The 26,273-nt window shown below is 42.4% G+C and overlaps 4 protein-coding genes across 6 annotated transcripts; 2 read left to right on the top strand and 2 right to left on the bottom strand.

Annotated features, from left to right (window-relative positions):
- The first annotated feature begins 809 nt into the window (after positions 1 to 809).
- On the top strand, positions 810 to 3,504 carry LOC116223838 (tubulin alpha-4A chain-like). The gene is made up of 5 exons (XM_031581955.1): positions 810 to 906; positions 1,006 to 1,071; positions 1,765 to 1,984; positions 2,096 to 2,244; positions 2,478 to 3,504. Exons 2-5 carry the CDS (start codon positions 1,069 to 1,071, stop codon positions 3,450 to 3,452), a joined length of 1,347 nt encoding a protein of 448 aa, XP_031437815.1. The 5' UTR covers positions 810 to 906; positions 1,006 to 1,068; the 3' UTR covers positions 3,453 to 3,504.
- Positions 3,505 to 5,642: 2,138 nt separating this feature from the next.
- Positions 5,643 to 11,017, bottom strand: LOC105901645 (tubulin alpha chain-like). 3 transcript variants are annotated; one of them, XM_042709940.1, is made up of 4 exons: positions 10,952 to 11,017; positions 7,166 to 7,385; positions 6,904 to 7,052; positions 5,643 to 6,656 (listed from the first exon to the last, which is right to left on the bottom strand). In XM_042709940.1, exons 1-4 carry the CDS (start codon positions 11,000 to 11,002, stop codon positions 5,682 to 5,684), a joined length of 1,395 nt encoding a protein of 464 aa, XP_042565874.1. In that variant the 5' UTR covers positions 11,003 to 11,017; the 3' UTR covers positions 5,643 to 5,681. The 3 variants fall into 3 exon arrangements, with proteins under 3 accessions (XP_042565874.1, XP_012684585.2, XP_031437813.1); XM_012829131.3 differs by lacking the exon at positions 10,952 to 11,017 and adding an exon at positions 9,195 to 9,382; XM_031581953.2 differs by lacking the exon at positions 10,952 to 11,017 and having other exon boundaries at positions 7,213 to 7,357.
- Positions 11,018 to 16,306: 5,289 nt separating this feature from the next.
- Positions 16,307 to 18,263, bottom strand: LOC122128532 (tubulin alpha-4A chain-like). The gene is made up of 4 exons (XM_042709941.1): positions 18,182 to 18,263; positions 17,834 to 18,053; positions 17,578 to 17,726; positions 16,307 to 17,332 (listed from the first exon to the last, which is right to left on the bottom strand). Exons 1-4 carry the CDS (start codon positions 18,182 to 18,184, stop codon positions 16,361 to 16,363), a joined length of 1,344 nt encoding a protein of 447 aa, XP_042565875.1. The 5' UTR covers positions 18,185 to 18,263; the 3' UTR covers positions 16,307 to 16,360.
- A 767-nt stretch (positions 18,264 to 19,030) lies between these two features.
- Positions 19,031 to 26,208, top strand: slc35a1 (solute carrier family 35 member A1). The gene is made up of 8 exons (XM_012829151.3): positions 19,031 to 19,256; positions 19,684 to 19,861; positions 23,845 to 24,004; positions 24,234 to 24,386; positions 24,520 to 24,586; positions 24,686 to 24,862; positions 25,076 to 25,210; positions 25,386 to 26,208. Exons 1-8 carry the CDS (start codon positions 19,247 to 19,249, stop codon positions 25,517 to 25,519), a joined length of 1,014 nt encoding a protein of 337 aa, XP_012684605.1. The 5' UTR covers positions 19,031 to 19,246; the 3' UTR covers positions 25,520 to 26,208.
- Positions 26,209 to 26,273: the final 65 nt, after the last annotated feature.

The raw sequence follows: 26,273 nt of genomic DNA, 5'->3' as shown, positions 1-26,273 counted from the left end.
ACAGGGGAGACGTTACAAGCCATTATCAATTGAAGTTTGATTGTAATTGTAGAGTATTGTAAACTGCACAGCTGATGTTCAGCTATATTATCTTACCTCAATAAGTCTTTGAACATCTTGCTCGGTTAGAGTACGATCAACATTGAAATGATTCAGTGGATCTAAAACAGTGGCCTTGACCTTCGAAAAGGGGAAAGCACTTATCGTCTGAAAAATTAAATATAACTACTTTTTTATTTAACTTTATAAAACATAATAATGTTATCACTTACCTTAAAAGCAAATAAGGTTTCAGCCACTGCCTGTCCTTTGCTTGCACATTCCTGCGCAATTTCTCGAATAATATGTCTTATAACACTTTCTGCTTGAGCATTAGTCATGTTCTGTTTTTAATTCGCGATGGAAACGGGCACAGACGCGTATTTGCTTTAGCGAAGTTTTCGTCAATGCACTTAAAATAGTTGGACGGAAACCCTGCCACTTACTATCAGGTGGACGCTTTGGCATAATAATATCATGTTATGTTACATTACAGGAAATGCCATGGGGAAAGCGAGATGCAGAGATAAAAAACACGTTTCTGTGTGCTGTATTGCATTGTAACAGGATACTAAGCAGTTCCCTGGATGTAGACAAAACATTTATCATATAAGAGACACTGCTTTCTGTTTCAGGGGTTAATCTTGTTGAAGTCAGAACTGACATATTCCAAAAAAATATGCTTAAACACTTACATCCAGTATGCACCGTATTGCATAACCAGGTGAATGAGAATTTTGAACACGTGAGTTAATTAGCTAATTCCACATTGGACAAGAGGTGCCAATTAGAAGCCACACCTCTTCCCAACCATCACTATATCAGACAGATCCAGTGTTGGTTGTTCATTGCTTGATCACCGAACTGGTAAGTTTTGAGAGTGTCTCTAGTAGTTTAGGACGCTGAAGGTTTCTGTGGGTCTCTTCTTATCAAAAGTAATTCAAGTCTTTCTTCATTTTTTTGAAGGTGCATTTGGTGTTGGCAGAGCTTTCAGTTTGGGCTGATTTTTCTTTTTCTTTCATTGCAAGTATGGTGAGTGCCTCTATTTTACTCTTAAGCTAAGTACTTAAACTTGGCCCTGCCCTGGATAATGGCTCAGGTATTGGTCTCCTCTTAAAGATGGAGAGTTTTTAAACTCTGGGTGGGTCCAATAGTACCAAATACTTAGGGCACATTATTACAGACACGTTGGAGGATGATGCTGACGTGCAGACAGAGGGGATTGCTCTAACATGTTGGTTAGAAAATTCCACCACTGTACAGTTGATAAGATTAATTTGTTTAGAGCCTACTGCACCCCTCTCTACAGCTCCACTCTAGGTAAATTACAAGAAGGAGAGCTTGCGTAAGTTGAAAGTAGCCTATAATGACTGTCTTAGGATACTCCTGAAGAAACCCAGGAGTACTAGAGCCAGTGAGCTGTTCTGTAAAATGGGTTTAACCACCTTCATGGCCTTGCTGAGGAACCTTACTTAAGTTTGAGTCGGCTGGACTGCTCTACATATTTTATAATTGATCTGATGAGACCCTGGCCGCAGCTGTCAAGTACACATCTAAGATCTGGGAACACTGGCATGAGTGCCTTTTTTAGCCCTTTCCTTGTATATTTCTATTTCCTTGTATATTTCTACATTGTTTGTATGTATTTTTTAACCATGTGGGCCTTGAGCCTGTAATAAAGTTTATTTTTATATATATACTTATTGTACTCTTCTAATCTTACAGAGGGAGTGCATTTCTATCCATGTTGGCCAAGCTGGTGTGCAGATTGGCAATGCTTGCTGGGAATTGTATTGCTTGGAACATGGCATTCAGCCAGATGGAACAGTTGCTGGAGACAGCCGATCTCTAACGGACTCCTCCTTTGGCACGTTTTTTAGTGATACTGGTGCTGGGAAGTATGTTCCTAGGTCAATTTTCATAGACTTAGAACCATCAGTTATAGGTGGGTCAACAGCTTATTTCAAATGATCATCTGGTCTTTTGGGCCTTTGTTTTGGATTACTGTAAATGAAGAATTGGCTTTGTGAAATATTGACTTGATGTCTCATGACAGATGAGATCCGTAATGGGCCCTACCGTCAGCTGTACCACCCGGAGCAGCTGGTTAGTGGTAAAGAGGATGCAGCCAACAACTATGCTCGTGGCCACTACACTATCGGAAAGGAAATTGTGGATCCTGTCATGGACCGAATTCGTAAAATGGTAGGTGATGGCGCTAAAAGTTGCTTGCTCACTTTCTCAGGGTGGAAACATCTTGACCTTAGATGCTGGTATGTTTTTGTGTTTGATTCTGTAACAAATTTGGTCAAATTTGTCTCCTCAGAAAACCTGCAGCCACGCTCTTTGTTTGCAAGATGGCTCCTCTTGGTGCTATTGCCAATGAGGTTATGGAGAATGATGTGGTAACTGAATTTGTCTTTGTTTTTGTCTCTCAGGCAGACCAGTGCACGGGTCTTCAGGGGTTCCTCATCTTCCGCAGCTTTGGAGGTGGAACTGGCTCTGGCTTCGCCTCCCTGTTGATGGAACGTCTGTCTGTAGACTTCGGCAAGAAGTCCAAGCTGGAGTTCTCTGTCTACCCTGCTCCTCAGGTGTCCACTGCTGTAGTGGAGCCCTACAACTCCATCCTGACCACCCACACCACTCTAGAGCACTCCGACTGTTCCTTCATGGTGGACAACGAAGCCATTTTTGACATTTGCAAGCGCAACCTGGACGTTGAGCGTCCCTCCTACAGCAATCTGAATCGCCTCGTTGCCCAGATCGTCTCGTCCATCACTGCATCTCTGCGCTTCGATGGTGCTCTGAATGTGGATCTCACGGAGTTCCAGACCAACCTTGTGCCCTACCCCCGCATCCACTTCCCCCTGGTCACCTACGCTCCAATAATCTCTGCAGAGAAAGCTTACCATGAGCAGCTGTCTGTGTCCGAGATCACAAATGCTTGTTTTGAGCCAGCCAATCAGATGGTGAAGTGTGACCCAAGGCGTGGGAAGTACATGGCCTGCTGCTTGCTCTACCGTGGGGATGTGGTGCCCAAAGATGTCAACGTCGCCATTGCTGCCATCAAGAGCCGCCGTTCCATCCAGTTTGTAGACTGGTGCCCCACCGGCTTCAAGGTGGGCATCAACTACCAGGCTCCAACAGTGGTGCCAGGTGGTGACTTGGCCAAGGTGCAGAGGGCCGTGTGTATGCTGAGCAACACTACTGCTATCGCTGAGGCCTGGGCTCGTCTGGACCATAAGTTTGACCTGATGTACGCCAAGAGGGCCTTTGTGCACTGGTATGTGGGTGAGGGCATGGAGGAAGGGGAGTTCAGTGAGGCCAGAGAAGACATGGCTGCTTTGGAGAAGGACTATGAAGAAGTTGGGGCAGATTCTTCAGAGGAATGTGAGGACGAGGAGGATTACTAAAATGTTACGTTCGTACATGAACTGGTGTTGTAATAAAAAAACTGGCATTTGACTTCTTGTATGTGTTTGTAAGGGTATATGAGCGCTTAACTTCAAAAACTGTACCACAAGTTCAACCTGTTGCTGTTGATACAAAATAGCGGCATTATGGAGTTCTTGACACTAGCAAGCTAATGGCCAATCGGCCTTTCCTTTGCAGCCACCAACTGCACGGTTAGCCCAAATAAACACTGGTGAGCGTGCAAACCAAGTTGATGTATGAGAACAGTACAATTTGCAGTCTTGCTGTACATCCATAGATTGTAGGCCTACAACTTTTAAAATCATTACTGCAATTTTGCTGTGCAAAAAAAAATGATTTGGCAAATTTCTATTTGCATTGATTTACAGAATACTTGTCCAGATATAAGGTGGTTACTTTATGTATAATGCACGCAAAAGTAAGTATGTAGTATGTTCACGTGCAGTAGCACTGACGGACAAAAATGTCAGTTTGGTTAGTACAATACAATTTGCAGTCTTGCTGTACACCCATAGATTACAAATAATCTAATCTAAGCAAATCTGGTTGCTTAGATCACCTGTTGTGGGTTAAGGAAATATACAAAATCACATTATAAATCAATCCATTTCTATTTTAGAAATCAGTTTGAATGTGGAGATTCTACACTACAAATTCACGAGACATAAATACGTTTATCCATAAGTGTAAATGACATGAATTGTGTTGTTGTTTCAGGCTAACCTACGCAGCAAAGTGACTCACTCAGTGCAGACCAACCTGAGCCACATGAGGAGGAACAATGTGACTCAGACATACCAGCCAAAAGATGCTGGCTGCCAGACCAAAAAAAGATGGCGAAACCAATGTCCCTAAACATAAGGTCTGGCAGGGCTACGAGGTGGAAAGCCAGGACCTACAATCTTGACAAAAACAATTTTGACCAGATCAGTTGATGAGTAGCTATGTTCTAAATAGGTGTTTTATTGTTCTCAGTTTTACTTATGTAAGAAACAGGATTAATAAATATAATTGTTCAAAATGGAAAGTCACACCATCTTCTACTGCTGACAGTTACTGCTTCTATGAAAATGTTTGACAATATAGGGGCAATGGGCTTTAATTTGAAAATCATGTTCTGACAATGTAAATATGTTCTGAATCACAGGTTGTTAGGGGCTTAATCTGCAATTTGCTAATACTCATCTTTGACTTTATAAGTGACATAGGGCCTCATTTATAAAACGTACTTACGCACAGATTTGATCTTAGAGTGTTTGTGCGATCAAATCCACGTCTAAGTACAGATTTATAAAAAACGTCTTAGAAGCCACACCTCTTCACAACCATCACTATATCAGACAGACTCAGTGTTGGTTGTTCATTGCTTGATCACCAAACTGGTAAGTTTAGAGAGTCTGGTAGTTCTATTTAGTAGTATAGGACGTTGAAGGTTTTCTGTGGGTCTCTTATCAAAAGTAATTTAAGTCTTTCTTGATTATTTTGTGAAGGTGCATTTGGTGTTGGCAGAGCTTTCAGTTTGGGCTGATTTTTCTGGTCTTTTGGGCCTTTGTTTTGGATTACTGTAAATGAAGAATTGGCTTTGTAAAATACTGACTTGATGTCTCATGACAGATGAGATCCGTAATGGGCCCTACCGTCAGCTGTACCACCCGGAGCAGCTGGTTAGTGGTAAAGAGGATGCAGCCAACAACTATGCTCGTGGCCACTACACCATCGGAGAGGAAATTGTGGATCCTGTCATGGACCGAATTCGTAAAATGGTAGGTGATGGCACTAAAAGTAGATTGCTCACTTTCTCAAGGGTGGAAAATTCACCTTCAACATCTTCACCTTAGATGGTGGTATGTTTTTGTGTTTTGATTCTGTAACAAATTTGGTAGAATTTGTCTCCTTAGTTGACACCAAGTATTTACAAATGGATATGTGGGTGAAGTGAAGGGACATGAGGCTCTGAGGATTAAAGCAAAAATGTGCTGTAGTTTTGCCCAGGCTGAGGTAGATTGTGTTATGTCTACAAGGGTTAGGCTTGTTTGACTGTAGTAATGGGCATCGGTGTGCATAATTCCTTTCAAGTCTGTCTGCCGATACCATGTTCAAGTGTGTTTCAGAAAACCACACTCTTTGCTATTTGTTTGCAACTCTTAGAAACACACACATACAAGACATTACAATGCCAGTTTTTTTTATTACAATCCAAGTACATTTTAGTACTCCTCCTCATCCTCACCATCCTCTGCAGAATCTGCCCCAACTTCCTCATAGTCCTTCTCCAAAGCAGCCATGTCTTCTCTGGCCTCGCTGAACTCCCCTTCCTCCATGCCCTCACCCACATACCAGTGCACAAAGGCCCTCTTGGCGTACATCAGGTCAAACTTATGGTCCAGACGAGCCCAGGCCTCAGCGATAGCAGTAGTGTTGCTCAGCATACACACGGCCCTCTGCACCTTGGCCAAGTCACCACCTGGCACCGCTGTTGGAGGCTGGTAGTTAATGCCCACCTTGAAGCCAGTGGGGCACCAGTCTACAAACTGGATGGAACGGCGGCTCTTAATGGCAGCAATGGCGACATTGACATCTTTGGGCACCACATCCCCACGGTATAGCAAGCAGCAGGCCATGTACTTCCCATGCCTTGGGTCACACTTCACCATCTGATTGGCTGGCTCAAAACAAGCATTTGTGATCTCAGACACAGACAGCTGCTCATGGTAAGCCTTCTCTGCAGAGATTATTGGAGCGTAGGTGACCAGGGGGAAGTGGATGCGGGGGTAGGGCACAAGGTTGGTCTGGAACTCTGTGAGATCCACATTCAGAGCACCATCAAAGCGCAGAGATGCAGTGATGGACGAGACGACCTGGGCAATGAGGCGATTCAGATTGCTGTAAGAGGGACGCTCAATGTCCAGGTTGCGCTTGCAAATGTCAAAAATGGCTTCGTTGTCCACCATGAAGGAACAGTCGGAGTGCTCTAGAGTGGTGTGGGTGGTCAGGATGGTGTTGTAGGGCTCCACTACAGCAGTGGACACCTGAGGAGCAGGGTAGACAGAGAACTCCAGCTTGGACTTCTTGCCGTAGTCTACAGACAGACGTTCCATCAACAGGGAGGCGAAGCCAGAGCCAGTTCCACCTCCAAAGCTGCGGAAGATGAGGAACCCCTGAAGACCCGTGCACTGGTCTGCCTGAGAGACAAAAACAAAGACACATTCAGTTACCACATCATTCTCCATAACCTCATTGGCAATAGCAGCAAGAGGAGCCATCTTGCAAACAAAGAGCAAAGAGTGTGGCTGCAGGTTTTCTGAGGAGACAAATTCCAAATTTGTTACAGAATCAAACACAAAAACATACCACTATCTAAGATCAAGATGTTGAAGGTGTTTCCACCCTTGAGAAAGTGAGCAAGCAACTTTTAGCGCCAACACCTACCATTTTACGAATTCGGTCCATGACAGGATCCACAATTTCCTTTCCGATAGTGTAGTGGCCACGAGCAAAGTTGTTGGCTGCATCCTCTTTACCACTAATCAGCTGTTCCGGGTGGTACAGCTGACGGTAGGGCCCATGACGTATCTCATCTGTCATGAGACATGATCAAGTCAGTATTTCTCAAAGCCAATTCTTCATTTACAGTCATAAAAAAAAAGGCCCAAAAGACCAGATGATCATTTGAAATAAACTGTTGACCCACCTATAACTGATGGTTCCAAGTCTATGAAAATTGACCTAGGAACATACCTCCCAGCACCAGTATCACTAAAAAACGTGCCAAACGAGGAGTCCGTTAGAGAGCGGCTGTCTGTAGCAACTCTTCCATCTGGCTGAATGCCATGTTCCAAGCAATACAATTCCCAGCAAGCATTGCCAATCTGCACACCAGCTTGGCCAACATGGATAGAAATGCACTCCCTCTGTAAGATTAGAAGAGTACAATAAGTTAGGGTGACCAGACGTCCTCTTTTGCCCGGACTAAAAAATGTGTCCGGCAGGGATTCCAAAATCGTCCCGGATTTTGCCTCGTCGGATATTTGTGTTGCGTTTCTCTGAGTTTTACACAAACTAGAGTTTCTCGGAAGTGATTGCCTCCCAGTGTCGCTATGTAAACATGCCCGTGATCAAAGATGAATTATAATACATCCAGAAAAGTACCTTATGCTATATATGCCCTCAAAATGGCAAACCTATCTCTGTCATGGTTTTCATTATTTTGGGGGAGGGAAATAGTCAGTATTAATCTATAACACAATAATATACTTATCCTACATAAACTATGGAAACTATTAAAAAACTATTCAATTAAATTAATAATTTCTTATTTTCTTCTGTATTTTTGTCATATACAGATATGCAATGATGATTGCTGGCTAATATATATCTTGTTGTCCAATGTCAAGTCTCTATTTGATCATTTGACGAGACGATACGATATAGCTAGTTTAGCCGCAAAATCTGAACGTCAAGACCGACAGGCTGACTGAGCACAGCCAGAGGCACAGCACACCTGCAAACCGAACGATGCCTTTCAAACTTAAAGGTGGTGATGCATGATATGCATTTGGGAGACTGAGGACTGCTGAACCATCTCTGCTCTAAAACAGGCCCTGAATGATAGTAGTTGTGAAGGAAACTTTATTGCTATGTCCCTGTTGTAGTGGTCAGACAGACGTTTTGCCTTGTCATTTAGCTCATCATCGCCTACGAGCTGATGGCCACTACAACAGTGACATAGCAATAACGTCTCCTGCACAGCTGCTATGATTCAAGCTGCCGTGCCCCTATTTAACAGGTTGTTATAATTTCAGAGTCAGGTCGCCGCCGAGCGCCTGTTTCATTGTGTATGTGTTTTTCAGATGTGGGTAAAGCTGCTGTGTGTGCCGCCGTACCAGAAACCTTTGTAGTGCATATATAAACATGTATATTCCGGTCTTTTTTAGACCAAATTCAAGTGTCTATGACCTTCAGAAGCTGAGATACAGATGCGAAGCACGCGCCCTAAAAGGGCGTGGCAAAATCTCTATGTTCGCTCGGGTTACAGTAAATGACAGAACCCTAGTTTTGTTCCTCATGGTCAAATTAGCCAGAAACCGTTGAGAAAAATCATGCCGCTCATACTTCATACTCAACCTATGGGCTGCTACTGGAGTAATAAGTATAAAGACTCTCCATCCTTAAGATGAGACCAATACCTGACCCATTATCCAGGTCAGGGCCAAGTTGAATTAGAGGTTCGCGCCGAATCACCGAATGCGCTAATTTACCAAACAAATACTTTCACATTCGTTTTCCACCACTTGTTAGTCATGTCGTACATTCATATCGATGTGAATCAATCAATACTAATAAAACTTTAACTGTGATGTGTTTTTGTTTCATTTCGCAACGTATTTACTGTATAATCCACGAAGTATGCTTAGTATTACGCCACCCGTAATAGAAAATTGGTCATGATAAATAAAATCGTCGCACTAGGTAAAAATGGCGGTAAAATGGCGCATCGGAAATTGCCAACTTCACTTTGGAAAATAAGCTGTCACTCAACTTTTAACAGACCAATACATTCAAACACGGGGATAGTATCCACAACTAATTTGTCCTTCATTCTACCAAATGTGATGAAACGGCATATGGTATTGCCCCCGTGAGGCAAGCGTGAGTAGAGTTTTGTTTGGTTATCTGGCGCGGACCTCTACTAAGCTTAAGAGTAAAATAGAGGCACTCACCATACTTGAAATGAAAGAAAAGAAAAATCAGCCCAAACGGAAAGCTCTGCCTACACCAAATTCTCCTTCACAAAATAATCAAGAAAGACTTGAATTCCTTTCGAAAAGAGACTCACAGAAAACTTTCAACGTCCTATACTACTAAATAGAACTGCCAGACTCTCTAAACTTCCTACTTCCGTGATCAAGCATTGAACAACTTTCTTATACTTCTTTTTCTTCTTTCTGGCGGGCTACAGCGATAATAGCGTATACCGCCACCTACTATACAGGAGTGTGTACTTATGGCAAGGCTAGACTATTATTCAAATAAATAAATAAATACATTCATTACACCTGTATCCTTCAGAAACATAATAAAAGCTTTGATTTTGTCTCTTTGCATCCCATGCTTCTCTAGAATATAATTTATAAGCCTATCATTTTCAGCTTCGACCTCTTTCCACTTCATTCTGAAATTATAATTTTTCTTACAATTAAAAATAACATGTTCAACATCTTCCTTAACATTACGTATGACCAAGATGGCGCCGCGGATGGCCGACACGGTGTTGCGCTCTCTCGTGCTTTTTATGTTTTTGTTTATTTGTACGCTCTTCAGCACTCCTTCTAAGATTACTTTTTCCAGAGAACAACTCATGAATGTTAGACATTCCATTCCTCAAACGCTTTCACCGGACTTTACAGACCCAGAAACTTTTTTGGAGATTTTGGTTGGAGGAGCAGCAGCTCTCTGTGGAGCTTGGAGGAGACGCAGGCGTGGGAAGCGCGCTGGAGCGCTGGTTAGGGCCGAAACACACCAAACGCGTTTTTAAAAACGGGACGCTAGCAAATGCATTGTTTCCTATGGTACGGCGCGCCTTGCGTGTGCGCCTTTTCTCCGCTACGCGTTGCGTCTTTCTAGCGTTTTTTAGATGCGCTTAAAAGTTGAACTATTCTCAACTTTCCAGCGCAAGGCGCGGAGGCGCACCGCTCATCAATGTCACACTCGGCCCAGGCAGGTTGCGCACGCAGCTCCGCTTCCTAAGCGCCGGGCAAAACAGCCTGGTGATCCTGCGAATGTTTTGCCCGCCGCACTTTGCCAAGGCGTTTTTGAAGCGTCTGCCGTTTTAAAAACGCGTTTGGTGTGTTTCAGCCCTCTGTGTGCGAGAGTGGGGGTTCCGAACTCCGCTCCCGTCGTTACATCTGGCAAATGTCCGCTTTCTGCCCAACAAAATGGACAAACTGCTGCTCCTAAACGAGATAAACAGGGACTTATCAGGATCTACTGCCCCGTGTTTCAATGAAACCTGGCTCGGTGAGTCCATCCCTGACAACATCCTTCATCTGCCGGGCTTCCTACTCCACCGCGCGGACCGCGTTACGGAATTAACGGGGAAAACGAGGGGAGGAGGAATCTGCTTTTATATCAACGAACGTTGGTGCACAGATGCCACAGTGCTATGGAAAATATGCACTCCTCACCTGGAATCTCATTCCATTAACTGCAAGCCTTTTTATTCACCGCGGGAGTTTTCATTCTGGTCGGTGTCTACATACCACCTCAAGCCTGCGTTAGCGAGGCACTACGGCACCTGGCTGACCAGATAACCAGCACGGAGCGAAAATACCCGGACTCTATTCTGATTATCCTTGGAGATTTCAACAAAGCTAATCTCAGCCGCGAACTGCCAAAATACAGGCAGCACATTAAGTGTCCCACCAGGGACAAAAACACGCTCGACCATTATTGCTACACAACACTAAAGAATGCATACCGCTCTGTGTCCCGTGCAGCTTTGGGACCCGCCGACCACTGCCTGGTTCATCTCCTCCCAAGCTACAGGCAGAAACCTAAATCTGCAAAGCCTGTGGTGAAAACTGAGGAAATGGACCAACGAGTCCAAGCTGGAACTACAGGCCTGCTTTGACTGCACTGACTGGGGTGTTTTTGATGCTGCATCCACATCACTGGACGAACTCACGGACACTGTGACGTCATACATCAGTTTTTGCGAAGGCATGTGTATACCCACTGTAACTACCCGCTGGTTTTAACTAATAAACATGACTCCACGCTTCATACTGATGTCCAACTCTTCTCATTTATTGTCGGGAACACCGTGAAAACTAGACAGACAGACAAACAAACAATCAACAAAATATTAGAGTGTTCGTACGATCAAATCCACGTCAAAGTACAGATTTATAAAAAAACATCTTTGACGTGGCAAGGTACTTATCTCCACGTCAGGTAGCAACTTGGCGTAAGCATATTTCCTTGTGGCAATACTGGAGTACTGCAGGAATTCGGAACTCTCAGAGCGCCAACACGCAATTTCATCCAAGGCCAAAAAATTGGCCTCATTCTCGACAATGTTCTGAAGTTTCTTCTGAATGTTTTCTTGCACTTCTGAAGACCAACGTAAGAAAAAGATGAACGCCTTAACATGTGTTATTACGCAGCCGAAGTGTTCTCAGCTGTGCTCCCCCAAATGAGGATTCTTAAATTGAACGCGCGTTCTTGTGCACCTGGATTTGCATAAATACACGCCCTGCAAGCTCCTTATAAGGGCACGCAACCGTAGTAACGTGTGCAGTCAGAATCGACCGAATCCACGAGAAAGCAAGTCGAAAGCGATTGAGTTTAGTGCTTATTTATTTATTCACTTACATTTGCAGTGTTTGTGTAGTGCTTTTATTTATTTTAGGACATCAGGATGCCTCGTAGAATCATGACTATAAATGTGAAACGTAATTGTTAATGATACACATATTCTCGTATTTATTATTATTATTATAATTATTTAAATCCGAGGATGTCTGAAGAGTTGATGTGAACGCAATCACCAACCATTTCTCACAAATTCAGCCCTTTAAAAAAAAAGAGGCCGATTTACGACTGCTATTTAGCATTCTCAAATTCTGGTGTAAGAATCCCAGATGAGAACTTTCATGAATGCCAAATTTGTCCCGAAAACCTTGTAAGTGGAGTTCAGAAGAAATGTCTTCATAACTTGTTCTTAACTGCGTTCGAGAATGAGGCCCAATATTAATAAAATGTATGATTGAAATTCGAGTTAGACGAGTCGACAAAGTCAGTAAAGCTGCATTAGTGCTGTTTTTTGTGCGTTATCATTGGAGTGGTATTCTACAAGCTACGAGCTACCAACTCGAACTACTGCCCAAGAATGCTCTCTGCTATTTATGTTGATAATAGATTGCAGCCACAGATTTAAATCATTATTTCAATAATTTGAATCATTATTTTGACCTATTTGAACCTATTTATTTGAACATTATTTGAACCTATTTGTTTGCATGTCTGAAGCATCACCTATTTTAATTAGGCCTAGCTGAGAGGTCTTGTTTGCATGTTTCATCACTTGTTTTGAGTGCATGCTATCTTTTGGGTCTATTCTGGTTTTATTTACTTGCTTGTTTGCTGTGCACAAAAAGGCCTATAGGCCTACTGCAATTAAGTTCCTTTGTTTCAAAACTCTTTTGGATAATAAATCCCTTTTGACTGAAAATGCTCTGTGCAGTTTTATGTTGTTTTCTGGTGCACAATACAATTTTGATTGCAATATGTAGGAAGATTTTCTTGTATTCATTTCTAGGCTCCCACCTGTAGCAGGTGCTGATGTTGCACTTTATGACACATAACAATCACTTATTAATAAGAATGGAATATAGATTATCTAAAATAAGCAAGGTGCCTGTTGGGCCCCGACCTGTTACAAATACGAAAAGGTGGGCCACGGAGTAGAAAAGGTTGAGAACCCCTGGTCTAGAGCAGTGGTTACCAAACTTTTTGTCCGGGGACCCCATAAAATCCATTTGCCAAGTCTCGCGACCCCCAACACATTTTGACAGGATATTATAGGTCTAAATTCAGTTTCATCTTGAATGATGAGACTGTTTGCTGAGACAATATTGGTTTTCATTATCCACCCTGATGTAGAAAACACCATGTCTGATAGACTATACAGCATGTCAAAGCCTAATATGTTGATGCACAGGGCAGCAAGATCATTTCGCGACCCCCAAAAAACGTTTGGCGACCCCACTTGGGGTCCCGACCCCTAGGTTGAGAACCCCTGGTCTAGAGCACCAAAAGTCAATAAACAACCGCCTGAGTCCTCAGCCATTGTCCACTTTACATTCACTGTGTAGTTTATTTGATTTTACCGTCTGGGATTCAAATCTTCCGCGTCTCGACCGTCACCAATACAGCACTTCCAAAAATCCCAGCAACCCGCCGCCTCCTCTACCTCATCTGGTCTAATGAACAACCAACACTGGGTCTGTCTGATATAGTGCTGGTTGTGAAGAGGTGTGGCTTCTAATTGGCACCTCTTGTCCAATGTGGAATTTCCTAATTAACTCACCTGTTCAAGATTCTCATTCACCTGGTTATGCAATACGGTGCATGCCGGGTGTAAGTGTTTAAGCTTATTTGTTGCAATATGTCAGTTCTCGACTTAACCCCTGAAACAGAGAGCAGTGTCTCTTATATGATAAATGTTTTGACAATATCCAGGGAATTCATTTTGTGATCATTGCTCAAAGTTTCCTGTCAAGCTCTCATTTTCCGAATAGCCCACATACTGCAACGGCTTAGTATCCTGTTACCATGCAATACAGCACACAGAAATGTGTTTTTATTTCTGGATCTCTCTTTCCCCATGCAATTTGGTGTAAGATAACATAACCTGATTTTAGCATGAAGTTACTATCCACCTGATAGTAAGTAGCTGGGTTTCCACACAGTGACACTTCTGTCATGACTCGTCTCTGTTGGCTCTGAGATCACTGACAGTCGGTTAAGGACTCGGGACGACCTGGAAGGCCTTTACCGGAGAATAGTAAGCTATGTTCTGCTGCGCTCTGGCCTGGGCTCACCAACTGACATCAACACGGTGCGGGAGGCTACGGGTGAGCTCTTACAGAATCTTTATGCATGGTGTTTTGGCCAGTTATTTCCACAAACTTCAGCAGGCAGGCAGGCAGGCAGGCAGGCAGGCAGGCAGGCAGGCAGGCAGGCAGGCAGGCAGGCAGGCAGGCAGGCAGGCAGGCAGGAAGGCAGGCAGGAAGGCAGTCAGATTATGCAACTGCCAACAACATGAATTGAACAACATATTAATTTGTACCTGTCACAGCTGCATTGCAGAGTGTCTTCCCACAGTCGGAGCTGGCGACCTTCATGTCCCTCACTAAGGCAGACAAGGAGCAGCAACTAAGCGAGCTCACCATGATAGTTACAGGCATACTCTTCAACAACGACTGTAGGAAAGGAGGCAAGGGCATTGAGGACGGTAAGACCTACGAAATGTCGCATTCTAATAAGTAAAATAGATGTTAAACTCTTCAGTCCACAATGTTTCTCCTGTTGACTGTCCTTTGGAGTCACTCCTAAATCCATGTATTTTGCAGTGCAAAAAAATTTCTTTTGGCAAAATTCTGTTTGCATTGATTTTACAGAATACTTGTCCAGATATCATAAGGTGGTTACTTCATGTATAATGCATGCAACAGCAAGTAAATGTCAACAGCAAAATCACATTAGAAATCAATACATTTAAGATCGATTTCTATTTTAGAATTCAGTTTGAATATGTAGATTCTATACTACAAATTCACAATGTGTAAATTTTCACATATGTGTAAATGACATGAAATGTGTTTCTGTTTCAGGCTAACCTACGCAGCAAATTGACTCACTCAGTGCAGACCAGCCTGAGCCACATGAGGAGGAACAATGTGACTCAGACATACCAGCCAAAATATGCTGGCTGCCAGACCAAAAAAGATGGCGAAACCAATGTCCCTAAACATAAGGTATATCTGGCAGGGCTACGAGGTGGAAAGCCAGGACCTACAATCATGACCAAAACAGATTTGACCAGATCAGTTGATGAGTAGCTATGTTCTAAATAGGTGTTTTATCGTTCTCAGTTTTACTTATGCAAGAAACAGGATTAATAAATACAATCGTTCAAAATTGAAAGTCATACCATTTTCTACTGGTGACAGTTACTGCTTCTATGAAAATGTTTGACAATATAGGGGTAATGGGCTTTAATTTGAAAATCATGTTCTGACAATGTAAATATGTTCTGAATCACAGGTTGTTAGGGGCTTAATCTGCTCTTTGCTAATTCTCATCTTTGACTTTATAAGTGACAGATTCTTAATGCCTAACTGTATGGTATCGAGGTACATTCTAACACAGTGAATGAGAAAGGAACATGCTTTATTCTCATGAAAGAACAAATATCACAGTTCTTTTTTGTTTAGGTTTATAAAGCATGTATGGAACTGAATCAGAGATGCATGTTCACATCCTGGTCTTATCCAGCTCCACTGGTGCCTCTGTACACTTGTGGTGGTTGATGTGTATAAGAGTCTTAAGTTTGGACATTCTCCCTGACAATGATGTGGCATTAGCTGGCTCTGACTTGTTGAGAGGGATGGTGTTGCACCCAAACACTGTGGTGTCCATCAGCCTGCTTAAGCCTCTGAGCATCATGTAAACAACAGATAATGAAAGCTAGTTCTGGGTTTGAAGACCAGCTGACACATTCTTTGAAATTTAGTCCGTCAGGGATACTACACTAAGAACATACATACTTGCTGTTGCATGCATTTATAAAGTAACCACCTTATAACTGGACAAGTATACTATAAAGCAATGCAAATAGAATTTTGCCAAATAATTTTCATTTGCGGTAGGGATTATTTAGAGTTGAACAATCTATGGATGTACAGCAAGACTGCAAATTGTACAGTTCTAAAGCACAGTTTGATAGGAAAAGGTTTCTATAAAACATTTTAATAAATGGTGATGTGAGAAATACAACTGACATTTCATGCCAGGGTCAGAAATCCCCCAAAATGCAAAAGCATTTAAAACAATCATTGCCAGATACGTCAACTTGGTTTGCACACTCACCAGCCTATTGGGCCAACCGTGCAGTTGGTGGTTGCAAAGGCTGATTGGCCATTAGCTTGCTAGTGTCAAGAACTCCATATTGCCTCTACATTTTGTATCAACAGCTATAGGTTAAAACTTGTCGCCCAGTTCTTGAAGTTTAGCGCTCATATACTCTTAGAAACACACATACAAGACATTACAATGCCAGTTTTTTTTATTACAAATCAAGTACACGTATGAACATAACATTTTAGTACTCCTCCTCCTCACAATCCTCTGCAGAGTCTGCCCCAACTTCCTCATAGTCCTTCTCCAAAGCAGCCATGTCTTCTCTGGCCTCACTGAACTCCCCTTCCTCCATGCCCTCACCCACATACCAGTGCACAAAGGCCCTCTTGGCGTACATCAGGTCAAACTTATGGTCCAGACGAGCCCAGGCCTCAGCGATAGCAGTAGTGTTGCTCAGCATACACACGGCCCTCTGCACCTTGGCCAAGTCACCACCTGGCACCACTGTTGGAGGCTGGTAGTTGATGCCCACCTTGAAGCCGGTGGGGCACCAGTCTACAAACTGGATGGAACGGCGGCTCTTGATGGCAGCAATGGCGACGTTGACATCTTTGGGCACCACATCCCCACGGTAGAGCAAGCAGCAGGCCATGTACTTCCCACGCCTTGGGTCACACTTCACCATCTGATTGGCTGGCTCAAAACAAGCATTTGTGATCTCAGACACAGACAGCTGCTCATGGTAAGCCTTCTCTGCAGAGATTATTGGAGCGTAGGTGACCAGGGGGAAGTGGATGCGGGGGTAGGGCACAAGGTTGGTCTGGAACTCTGTGAGATCCACATTCAGAGCACCATCAAAGCGCAGAGATGCAGTGATGGACGAGACGATCTGGGCAACGAGGCGATTCAGATTGCTGTAGGAGGGACGCTCAACGTCCAGGTTGCGCTTGCAAATGTCAAAAATGGCTTCGTTGTCCACCATGAAGGAACAGTCGGAGTGCTCTAGAGTGGTGTGGGTGGTCAGGATGGAGTTGTAGGGCTCCACTACAGCAGTGGACACCTGCGGAGCAGGGTAGACAGAGAACTCCAGCTTGGACTTCTTGCCGAAGTCTACAGACAGACGTTCCATCAACAGGGAGGTGAAGCCAGAGCCAGTTCCACCTCCAAAGCTGTGGAAGATGAGGAACCCCTGAAGACCTGTGCACTGGTCTGCCTGAGAGACAAAAAGACAAATTCAGTTACCACATCATTCTCCATAACCTCATTGGCAATAGCACCAGGAGGAGCCATCTTGCAAATAAAGAGCAAAGAGTGTGGCTGCAGGTTCTGAGGAGACAAATTCTACCAAATTTGTTACAGAATCAAACACAAAAACATACCACCATCTAAGGTCAAGATGTTGAAGGCGTTTCCACACCTTGAGAAAGTGAGCAAGCAACTTTTAGCGCCATCACCTACCATTTTACGAATTCGGTCCATGACAGGATCCACAATTTCCTTTCCGATAGTGTAGTGGCCACGAGCATAGTTGTTGGCTGCATCCTCTTTACCACTAATCAGCTGCTCCGGATGGTACAGCTGACGGTAGGGCCCATTACGGATCTCATCTGTCATGACATCAAGTCAGTATTTCTCAAAGCCAATTCTTCATTTAGTCATCAAAAACAAAGGCCCAAAAGACCAGATGATCATTTGAAATAAGCTGTTGACCCACCTATAACTGATGGTTCCAAGTCTATGAAAATTGACCTAGGAACATACTTCCCAGCACCAGTATCACTAAAAAACGTGCCAAAGCAGGAGTCCGTTAGAGAGCGGCTGTCTGTAGCAACTCTTCCATCTGGCTGAATGCCATGTTCCAAGCAATACAATTCCCAGCAAGCATTGCCAATCTGCACACCAGCTTGACCAACATGGATAGAAATGCACTCCCTCTGTAAGATAAAGTAGTACAATAAGTATAAAAACTCTCCATCCTTAAGATGAGACCAATACCTGACCCATTATCCAGGGAAGAGCCAAGTTTAAGTACTAAGCGTTAGAGTAAAATAGAGGCACTCACCATACTTGAAATGAAAGAAAATAAAAATCTGCCCAAACTGAAAGCTCTGCCAACACCAAATGCACCTTCAAAAAATTATCAAGAAAGACTAGAATTACTTTTGATAAGAGACTGACAAAAAACCTTCAGCGTCCTATACTACTAAAGAGACTCTCAAAACTTACCAGTTTGATGATCAAGGAATGAACAACCAACACTGGGTCTGTCTGATATAGTGATGGTTGTGAAGAGGTGTGGCTTCCAATTGGCACCTGGAATTAGCTAATTAACTCACCTGTTCAAGATTCTCATTCACCTGGTTATGCAATACGGTGCATACTGGATGTAAGTGTTTAAGCATATTTGTTAAAATATGTCAGTTCTGACTTCAACTAGATTAACCCCTGAAACAGAAAGCAGTGTCTCTTATATGATAAATGTTTTGTCTACATCCAGGGAACTGCTTAGTATCCTATTACAATGCAATACAGCACACAGAAACGTGTTTTTATCTCTGCATTTCCCTTTCCCCATGTAATTTCGTGTAATAGCCTATAACATAACAGAATATTATTATGCCAAAGTGTCCACCTGATAGTAAGTAGCTGGGTTTCCGTCCAACTTTACTTTAAGTTAATTGCCGAAAACTTCGCCAAAGCGTCTGTGCGCGTTTCCATCGCGAATTAAAAATGGACACTATCCTAATCAAGGGAGTCGTTCTTAACAGCTATGGGATCAAAACGTACGGTTGTTTTTATTATTCGAATGGTCAAATTGCTTATTAAAAAGTTTAATAGAAACCCAGCTAGTATCTTGTTGTTGCCTTTAGTTGTTCCATTGAATAGGACTTTTAACGCGAAATGACTTTACCCGGAAGTATGCAGCTGTGTGTACAGGGCAGCGGTGTTCCTGCCCACTGTATGCATCAAAAATCCCTTTCAGCTCAATGAGCCATCGTCGTTCTCATTAACGAATTAGTCTAACAGTCCTGTAGGTAACGTTAGCAATCCCTAGATATGCTGGCAGTCAGTATTGTAGTGTGGACGTAATTTTCTTTCTCTTCACTGTTCAAGAGCATACCTAACCATGGCTAACGGTAAGCCTAAACCTCTTTAGTATGATATGACTTCAATTCTTGGTAACATTATGTCTTAAATAAAACATAGCCACTTGGTTAGCTAGCTAGAAAAGCTAGCTTAAACGTCAACCTCAGCAAATGTGGTATCATAATGTTAACTTGAATAACCATTCTGTGTAACTTCCTTTGATTAAATGCTACGTAGGCTTTCGAAGTACACGTTGTACTTGAGCAAAGATGCCTCGGGTCAAGCTCGCCAGCTAATGTTAGCTATTTGTTAACTTGGTAGCTAGCTGAGAAAGCTACCTTTAATGGGAGAACGAACGTCTGGGAGACGACCATAAGCAACTGACTCATTAATGAAAATTACGTTAGGAAGCAGCTAGAATTTGTTGACATGTTCTAACCTACATTTAGTTAACGTTGCTGTCATGTGCCTCCCTAGAGCCGGTGAGTGTGCTGTTCAAGTTGTACTGCCTGACAGTGATGACACTGGTGGCTGCAGCTTACACTGTGGCACTGCGATTCACCAGGACCGTTTCTTCAGACTTGTATTTCTCCACCACAGCTGTGTGCCTCACTGAGATCATAAAACTCTTTCTGAGTATAGGCATGCTCGCCAGGTAGGGTGACTCCGTTGGTACAACTCACTTATTACAGTGCATGAAATGCCCTTTATTGTTATTCCTAGGCTTCTTATTCTTCTTCTTATTACAGTGCATGAAATGCCCTGTATTGTTATTCCTAGGCTTCTTATTATTACAGTGCATGAAATGCCCTGTATTGTTATTCCTACGTTTCTTATACTTCTTCTTCTTCTTCTTTTTACCAACTTCTGCGCTTAATTCAGCTCGAACCACTTAACGTAGAAACTTCGTTCGAACTTTGTCGCGTAGGTCATTAAACTGGCTTGCACTTGTGCTTCACTGACACCTGCGCCAAGGTTCCAAGACACCTCTTCTCTCTGTCCCTCTCCATTCAACTGTATAACTAGGAATATTCAGAGACACCTTCCATACTCTACTTATTTTTCTCTCCATCTCTCCATCTTTCTCTCTATCCCTCTCAGTCTACTTTTTCTCACACTCCATCTCTCTGCTTCACTCCATTTTCTCTCCTTCTCTCAATATTTTCTCTCTTCACTCTCCCTTTATCTCATTATTTATAGCCACTCCTCTTCACTATTCTTTCCTTTCTTTTTTCAATTACTCTGTCCATCAATTCCAAATCTTTTTTTCAACTTTTTTGTCAGCCTTCTTTGACTTTACAGTCCTCTATCCTCCCTTTAATTTCCTTTACTTCCTCCATTCCATGTCTATATCTTCCACTTTATCCATCGATCATTCTAACATCTCCTTCCTCCAGTCCATTCTCTTTCTTATTTTCACTCATTCCCTCTTTCTCTCTCCAACCTCCATCCACATGTTTTTCTTCTATCCCTCTCCAACTCCTCTTTCTTACACTCCATCTCTACTTCAGTCCATTTCCCCCCTTCTTTTAAACTTTTCCCTCTTCACTCTCTCTTTGCTGTCTTTATCCATTGCCACTCTTGTTCACTAGAACAATATTGTTAAGTACATTATCAAATGCATGTTCATTGCTTATTCAGATATATTTGTATCACCTGCACTGGTGTCCTTATTTCTCGTTTCCCATTTGAGTTAATACTTGTTATAATATTTGTAATTGTTTTTGAATGCAAAATCTCTCACACACACAAAAACACATACACATGTACACACACACTTTCCTGTTTTAATTTACACATTTCTTTCTTTACCAACTCAAATCACACACTGCAAAACAAGGTTCCTTAATATTTCACATGACATGTTTTGCACAAGAACATTTGCCATTCGCATTATTTCTAATACACTAGATTACAAAATATATATAATACTGCGAGAAGTAAACCAAGTATTTTGACATTCAAAACGAATTACTGGCCAAGCATCATATTCAGATTTACGTAAAAACATATTAGTTACATTACAAAAATTGACATATGAGGTAGATAAATGCAATGAGTGATTCATGACAACAATAAATCAAGTAAGGAGGAGTCACAGTGGGAGGGACACAAATAGCCTGAAAGGTAGAGGGGACAGAGTCAGTGTGTTTACATGATGGTATAATTTCGAATCTTGCTTTAGTCGGACTATGCTATCTTTCGGGGCAACTGCTATTATCCCAATATACATGGCAGTGAATAAATCGAATCATTGGCCGAAAGCATGTCATATCCGATACGATAGGTGGCGCTGTTTTCATTACAACTAGTGGTGATACAGCCGTTTCCGCTTGACCTCTTCACCACTACCAACCATAGACATATATATGTCTATGCTACCAACAGCAACAACAGTTGATTGAGCATGAATCACGTCTGTTCATCGGTCCAGAAATGAGGGTTGCCTCTTGGGTTGTCCATCGCGTTGTTTGTTTGTTTCTGCCGGCCGACGTGTTTATAAGTTACATTATTCAAAGGTGGAAGATAAAATGCGAGAGAATCGCCAGGTGTTCCTTCTCTGACAGGTCTATTTTCGATATGATTCCAGGTCACATTTTCATCCCGGTCCCCCATCTAATGTTAATGTAATGGTCTTGCTCCTATAATGTATAAACACGTAGGTTACAGGGTGGGTGTGGCAGAGAGAGCGAGCGCGAGAACGGTGATGCACACGGATATATCAGATTTAGCGACCGGAGCAAAGTTATGTTGCTGTAACGTTGAACTCTGTGCAATTAATACAATACAATACAATACTTAATAGGCTAATTGATACAATATCTCCTCGTTTGAGTGTGGTTGTTTGAGTGCAATGGGAGTGTATGATCGTTATTGTCTATAAAGCAGTGTTTCTCAAACTTTTTCAGACCAAGGACCACTTAGCCAATAAAAAAAAATTTGCGGACCATTTAACTAAATATTCCCGGAACAACATGCCTCCTACCCAAGACCTGGCGCCAGACAATTGTTAGCGCACACATGATTTTCGCGGGTGGGCTCTCCTTTTTTACGTACCAGTAGGCTAGTTATAGATATGACAATGCGCAAGGCAAAGCATCTGGAACCCTGCTCCATGCGTGACTTGGTTATGTTACAAACTATAGTTTGCTCACAGCCTCATACTCCCATCACACACTCAGACAGGCCAATGTATCACAAAACACAACGATGCGCATACCGACCGCAGTATTTCACTACCAACAGTAGGCTAGCCCACTGGCATTAATACAGCCATCCTAGTAGTCAACTTTTTATTATTAAGAGCTGTCATTATCCAATGTCACACAACACAGAATATAGTTATCATCTTGCTGTCTCAGCGGGAGAAAAACACGCTGTTTTGAATGCAACTCCGCGGCGAGATAATGTCCAATGAGGCTGAACCATCTCGCTGTGGCACTTTCTCCTTGTCTGTGTCAGAGGCTTTCTCATTTAATTTTCTTTTCATAGTTCCTGTCTTAAGCCACCAATCCATGACCTTGTTAATAGATTAGGCAACTCTTTATTAGATTAGGCTACTACTGGCTGTGTTCTCTTCGTTCTGAGTTGTATGTTAGAAATGTCGCAATAATTTACTTTTGGCCGTCGCGGACCATTACGGGCCACTGGCGGACCAAACTTCATCATATTTGATAGTATCCACAACTAATTTGTTCTTCATTCTATCACCGAGTTTGAAAGGTATTGGTCAGGTAATAGCCGATTAACAGCTGATTTGCTTTCTGATTTGACAGTACTGCTGTGTGTTTTAAGCAAATAAAATGTGGACTGTTTACAAGCGGGCACCTGCTATCGTTGATTATACAGTAAATACGTTGTGAAATGAAACAAAAACACATCACAGTTAAAGTTGTATTAGTGTTGATTGATTCACATCGATATGAATGGATGACATGACTAACAAGTGGTGGGAAATGAATATGAAAGTATTTGTTCGGTGAATTAGCGCGTTCTGTCCAAACAGTCGCAGTCAACGTTTTTGTCAACACGGTGGCGCCACATTATCGTCATTTGAACGTCCTTTGACTTTGCAGTCCTCTATCCTCCCTTCCATTTCCTTTACTTCCTCCGTACCATGTCTATATCTTCCACTTTATCCATCGATCATTCTAACATCTCCTTCCTCTTTTCACTCATTCCCTGACTCTCTGTAGAACCTCCATCCACTTGTTTTTTCTATCCCTCTCCAACTCCTCTTTCTCACACTCCATCTCTCTGCTTCAGTCCATTTTCTCTTCTTCTTTCAAACTTTTCCCTCTTCACTATCTCTTTACTTTCTTTATCCATAGCCACTCTTGTTCACTCTTCTTTCCTTTCTTCTTTCATTTCTTCTTCCTTTCTTAACTTAACCCTCTTTCTTTCAGTATTTTCCCTCTTCACTCTCTCCTTACTGTCTTTATCCATAGCCACTCTTGTTCACTCTTCTTTCCTTTCTTATTTCACTCTTCTTTCCTTTCTTCTTCCTTTCTTAACTTTTGCATTTCATGCACTGGTATTTCCTTCAGGAAATGCATATTCTAGTTTTATGATGCACTGCCATGAAACCTAATAGTAATTTGCTGTTGGTGGTGTAATCCCCAAATTTACTTTTTACAGAGAAACTGGAACCTTCAGTAGGTTGAAGAACACTATACTTGATCAAGTAATTCGCAGTCCTAAGGAAGTCCTAAAGCTCAGCGTGCCATCTGTGGTCTATGCTATACAGAATAACATGGCCTTCATTGGCTTAAGCAACCTGGATGCAGCTGTGTACCAGGTAAGCCTACATGGATGTCGGTCACTATGCTTCATCATGATGCAGACACAAAATGTGTCCTGACATCCGTGCAGGTGATTATAATAATGTAGGAAACGCTTGTACTTTGTTCATTATTACATGGGTATGTAACAATGGTGCTAGTGTGTTCATTGGGTATCAAAACCAATGACCTTGTTGTAGCTAGCAGTTTTTCTGTGGTGTGATGAGTTTTCTTTTGTTTTCCCAGGTGACCTACCAGCTGAAGATTCCCTGCACAGCGCTGTGCACTGTCCTGATGCTGAATCGGTCCCTGAGCAGGCTCCAGTGGTTCTCCGTCTTCATGCTGTGTGTGGGAGTGACCCTGGTGCAGTGGACGCCAGCTGAAGCCACTAAAGTTGAGGTACATCACGACTCAGTTACCTCTCAAAAACTAAGCACTTTATGTATGTTACTTCAGTGTTAAGGCAGGGAATCTCTAATTTTCATGATTGCGTTTTGTTCATTTTGCCTACACTGATTGTCTGACTTTTCAGGTGGAGCAGAACCCATTTTTAGGATTTGTGGCCATTGCAGTGGCTGTCATCTGCTCTGGATTTGCAGGTACGCAGTGATTATTTGAACGCTCTCTCTGACTATATACTACATCTGTACTAGTGCCCTTTTTTGCTTCGGCAAGCTCAAAGTCGTCTTCTGGAACAGGTGTGTACTTTGAGAAGGTGTTAAAGAGTTCCGAAACGTCCCTGTGGGTGAGGAACATGCAGATGTACCTGTCCGGCATCGTCATCACCCTTGCTGGAGTTTTCATGACTGACGGAGCACAGGTCATTGAGAAAGGTTTCTTATTCGGATACACACCATGGGTGTTCTTTGTAGTCAGTGAGTATTATCAATGGTCATTTTTATCTTCAGTGTTTCATCAAAGTATTACAGAGCGGCCGATATTTTTTTATTTCAAATTTTTGCCCAATGTACACTGAATTAATTTTTTTACTTTCCCTATTCATAGAAATATTTTAGACAAAATTGTTTGCTCTCACATATCCTCCAATATGTGAATCATGTTTGATATGCACCTTTTTTTTTCACAAGTTCTGTCAAGTGTGGGCGGTTTGTACACATCCATTGTGGTAAAGTACACAGACAACATCATGAAGGGTTTCTCTGCAGCTGCTGCCATAGTTCTATCCACAGTGGCCTCTGTTACCCTGTTTGGCCTTCGAATAAGTAAGTGAATCATTAACCATCTGTCTCAGTGGTTCTTTGTGACATGGAGGATGATTGATAGTAGACCCAATGAGGAAATTAAAAAGAATGTGACTTTACTGTTTGATGTTACTATTTATATTAAGCAGCTGACATTTACACTCTCTCTCTCTCTCTCTCTCTCTATCTCTCTTAGCTGCCACCTTTGCCTCCGGCACTTTTCTGGTGTGCGTCTCCATATACCTTTATGGGCTGCCAAAACAAGACACCAGTAAGGTCACAAAGGTTGACTCAAATAGTGAGTCCAAGCAGAAACTGATAAACGTTTGATCCGTGGAATATTCGGGAGAGGGGAGATCCCGTGTGGAATCCTGCTGCACGGGTCTCTGGAAAATACTCCGAAATGGATTCTTTGACACGTCTCAACAGGACCCCCAAGTATGGTGCCCCTGCACCAGCGCATTTATGGGCGGCAGGGAAGCTACTCCCAGTCATTACTGATCCTGGAAGAAGGTGCCAGAAATTCATGTGAATGTCAAGGTACATCAAATGTATCTTTTTTCCTCTCTCATTTTCAGTTGAAGACCACAAACACAGAGCTGTGTAGGGAAATAACAATGAAGTCAAACCTATAGACTGCAGTCATTCTCGATATTGACAGTTATAATCAGAGATGCAGTAAGGCATCTGTAGCCGATTTTAAATAATGTCAATCATTTTATATTATTTTCAAGTTTGACATTTATTTGTGGAATGTCTTTGTTAATATTAACAAGTAACTTGTACATACCCTGTTCAGCGCAGCCAGGTTTAACATGTATGACTATAAGAACCACTGTAAAACCAAGGACGACACTATGTAAACACCAGGAAATGCGAGGATGCCTGTTACCCACAGTGTACTATTCTTGTTTTTAAAAATGTGAACTTTTATCCATTATTCCTATATAGCATTGACATGATTGTGTTGATTTGGATGAAGCAGTGCAAACATGAAATTAAAAAGTTTGTCAGATAAACACTGGCGTAAGGGATTATGTTTTTAAACGTCAGTGGCAGTGGCAGTGTGTCGGAGTGCCTGGAT

Source organism: Clupea harengus, chromosome 15 (assembly GCF_900700415.2).
Source record: "Clupea harengus chromosome 15, Ch_v2.0.2, whole genome shotgun sequence".
In the NCBI taxonomy this organism is placed as follows: domain Eukaryota; kingdom Metazoa; phylum Chordata; class Actinopteri; order Clupeiformes; family Clupeidae; genus Clupea; species Clupea harengus.
This window is presented reverse-complemented; position numbering and strand designations above follow the sequence as displayed.

What these genes read in the sequence shown, in the direction of transcription:
- slc35a1 (XM_012829151.3), top strand. An exon ending in TGGATGCAGCTGTGTACCAG is followed by an intron (nt 24,005 to 24,233) that starts GTAAGCCTACAT and finishes TTGTTTTCCCAG; the next exon opens with GTGACCTACCAGCTGAAGAT. An exon ending in ATGGGTGTTCTTTGTAGTCA is followed by an intron (nt 24,863 to 25,075) that starts GTGAGTATTATC and finishes TTTTTTCACAAG; the next exon opens with TTCTGTCAAGTGTGGGCGGT.
- LOC116223838 (XM_031581955.1), top strand. An exon ending in CTTAGAACCATCAGTTATAG is followed by an intron (nt 1,985 to 2,095) that starts GTGGGTCAACAG and finishes GTCTCATGACAG; the next exon opens with ATGAGATCCGTAATGGGCCC. An exon ending in TGGACCGAATTCGTAAAATG is followed by an intron (nt 2,245 to 2,477) that starts GTAGGTGATGGC and finishes TTTGTCTCTCAG; the next exon opens with GCAGACCAGTGCACGGGTCT.
- LOC105901645 (XM_042709940.1), bottom strand. Translation starts at nt 11,002, where the DNA reads ATGAACCAGGCAGTGGTCGGCGGGTCCCAAAGCTGCACGGGACACAGA. An exon ending in GCTGCACGGGACACAGAGCG is followed by an intron (nt 7,386 to 10,951) that starts GTATGCATTCTT and finishes CTAATCTTACAG; the next exon opens with AGGGAGTGCATTTCTATCCA. An exon ending in TGGACCGAATTCGTAAAATG is followed by an intron (nt 6,657 to 6,903) that starts GTAGGTGTTGGC and finishes TTTGTCTCTCAG; the next exon opens with GCAGACCAGTGCACGGGTCT.
- LOC122128532 (XM_042709941.1), bottom strand. An exon ending in CTTGGAACCATCAGTTATAG is followed by an intron (nt 17,727 to 17,833) that starts GTGGGTCAACAG and finishes ATGTCATGACAG; the next exon opens with ATGAGATCCGTAATGGGCCC. An exon ending in TGGACCGAATTCGTAAAATG is followed by an intron (nt 17,333 to 17,577) that starts GTAGGTGATGGC and finishes TTTGTCTCTCAG; the next exon opens with GCAGACCAGTGCACAGGTCT.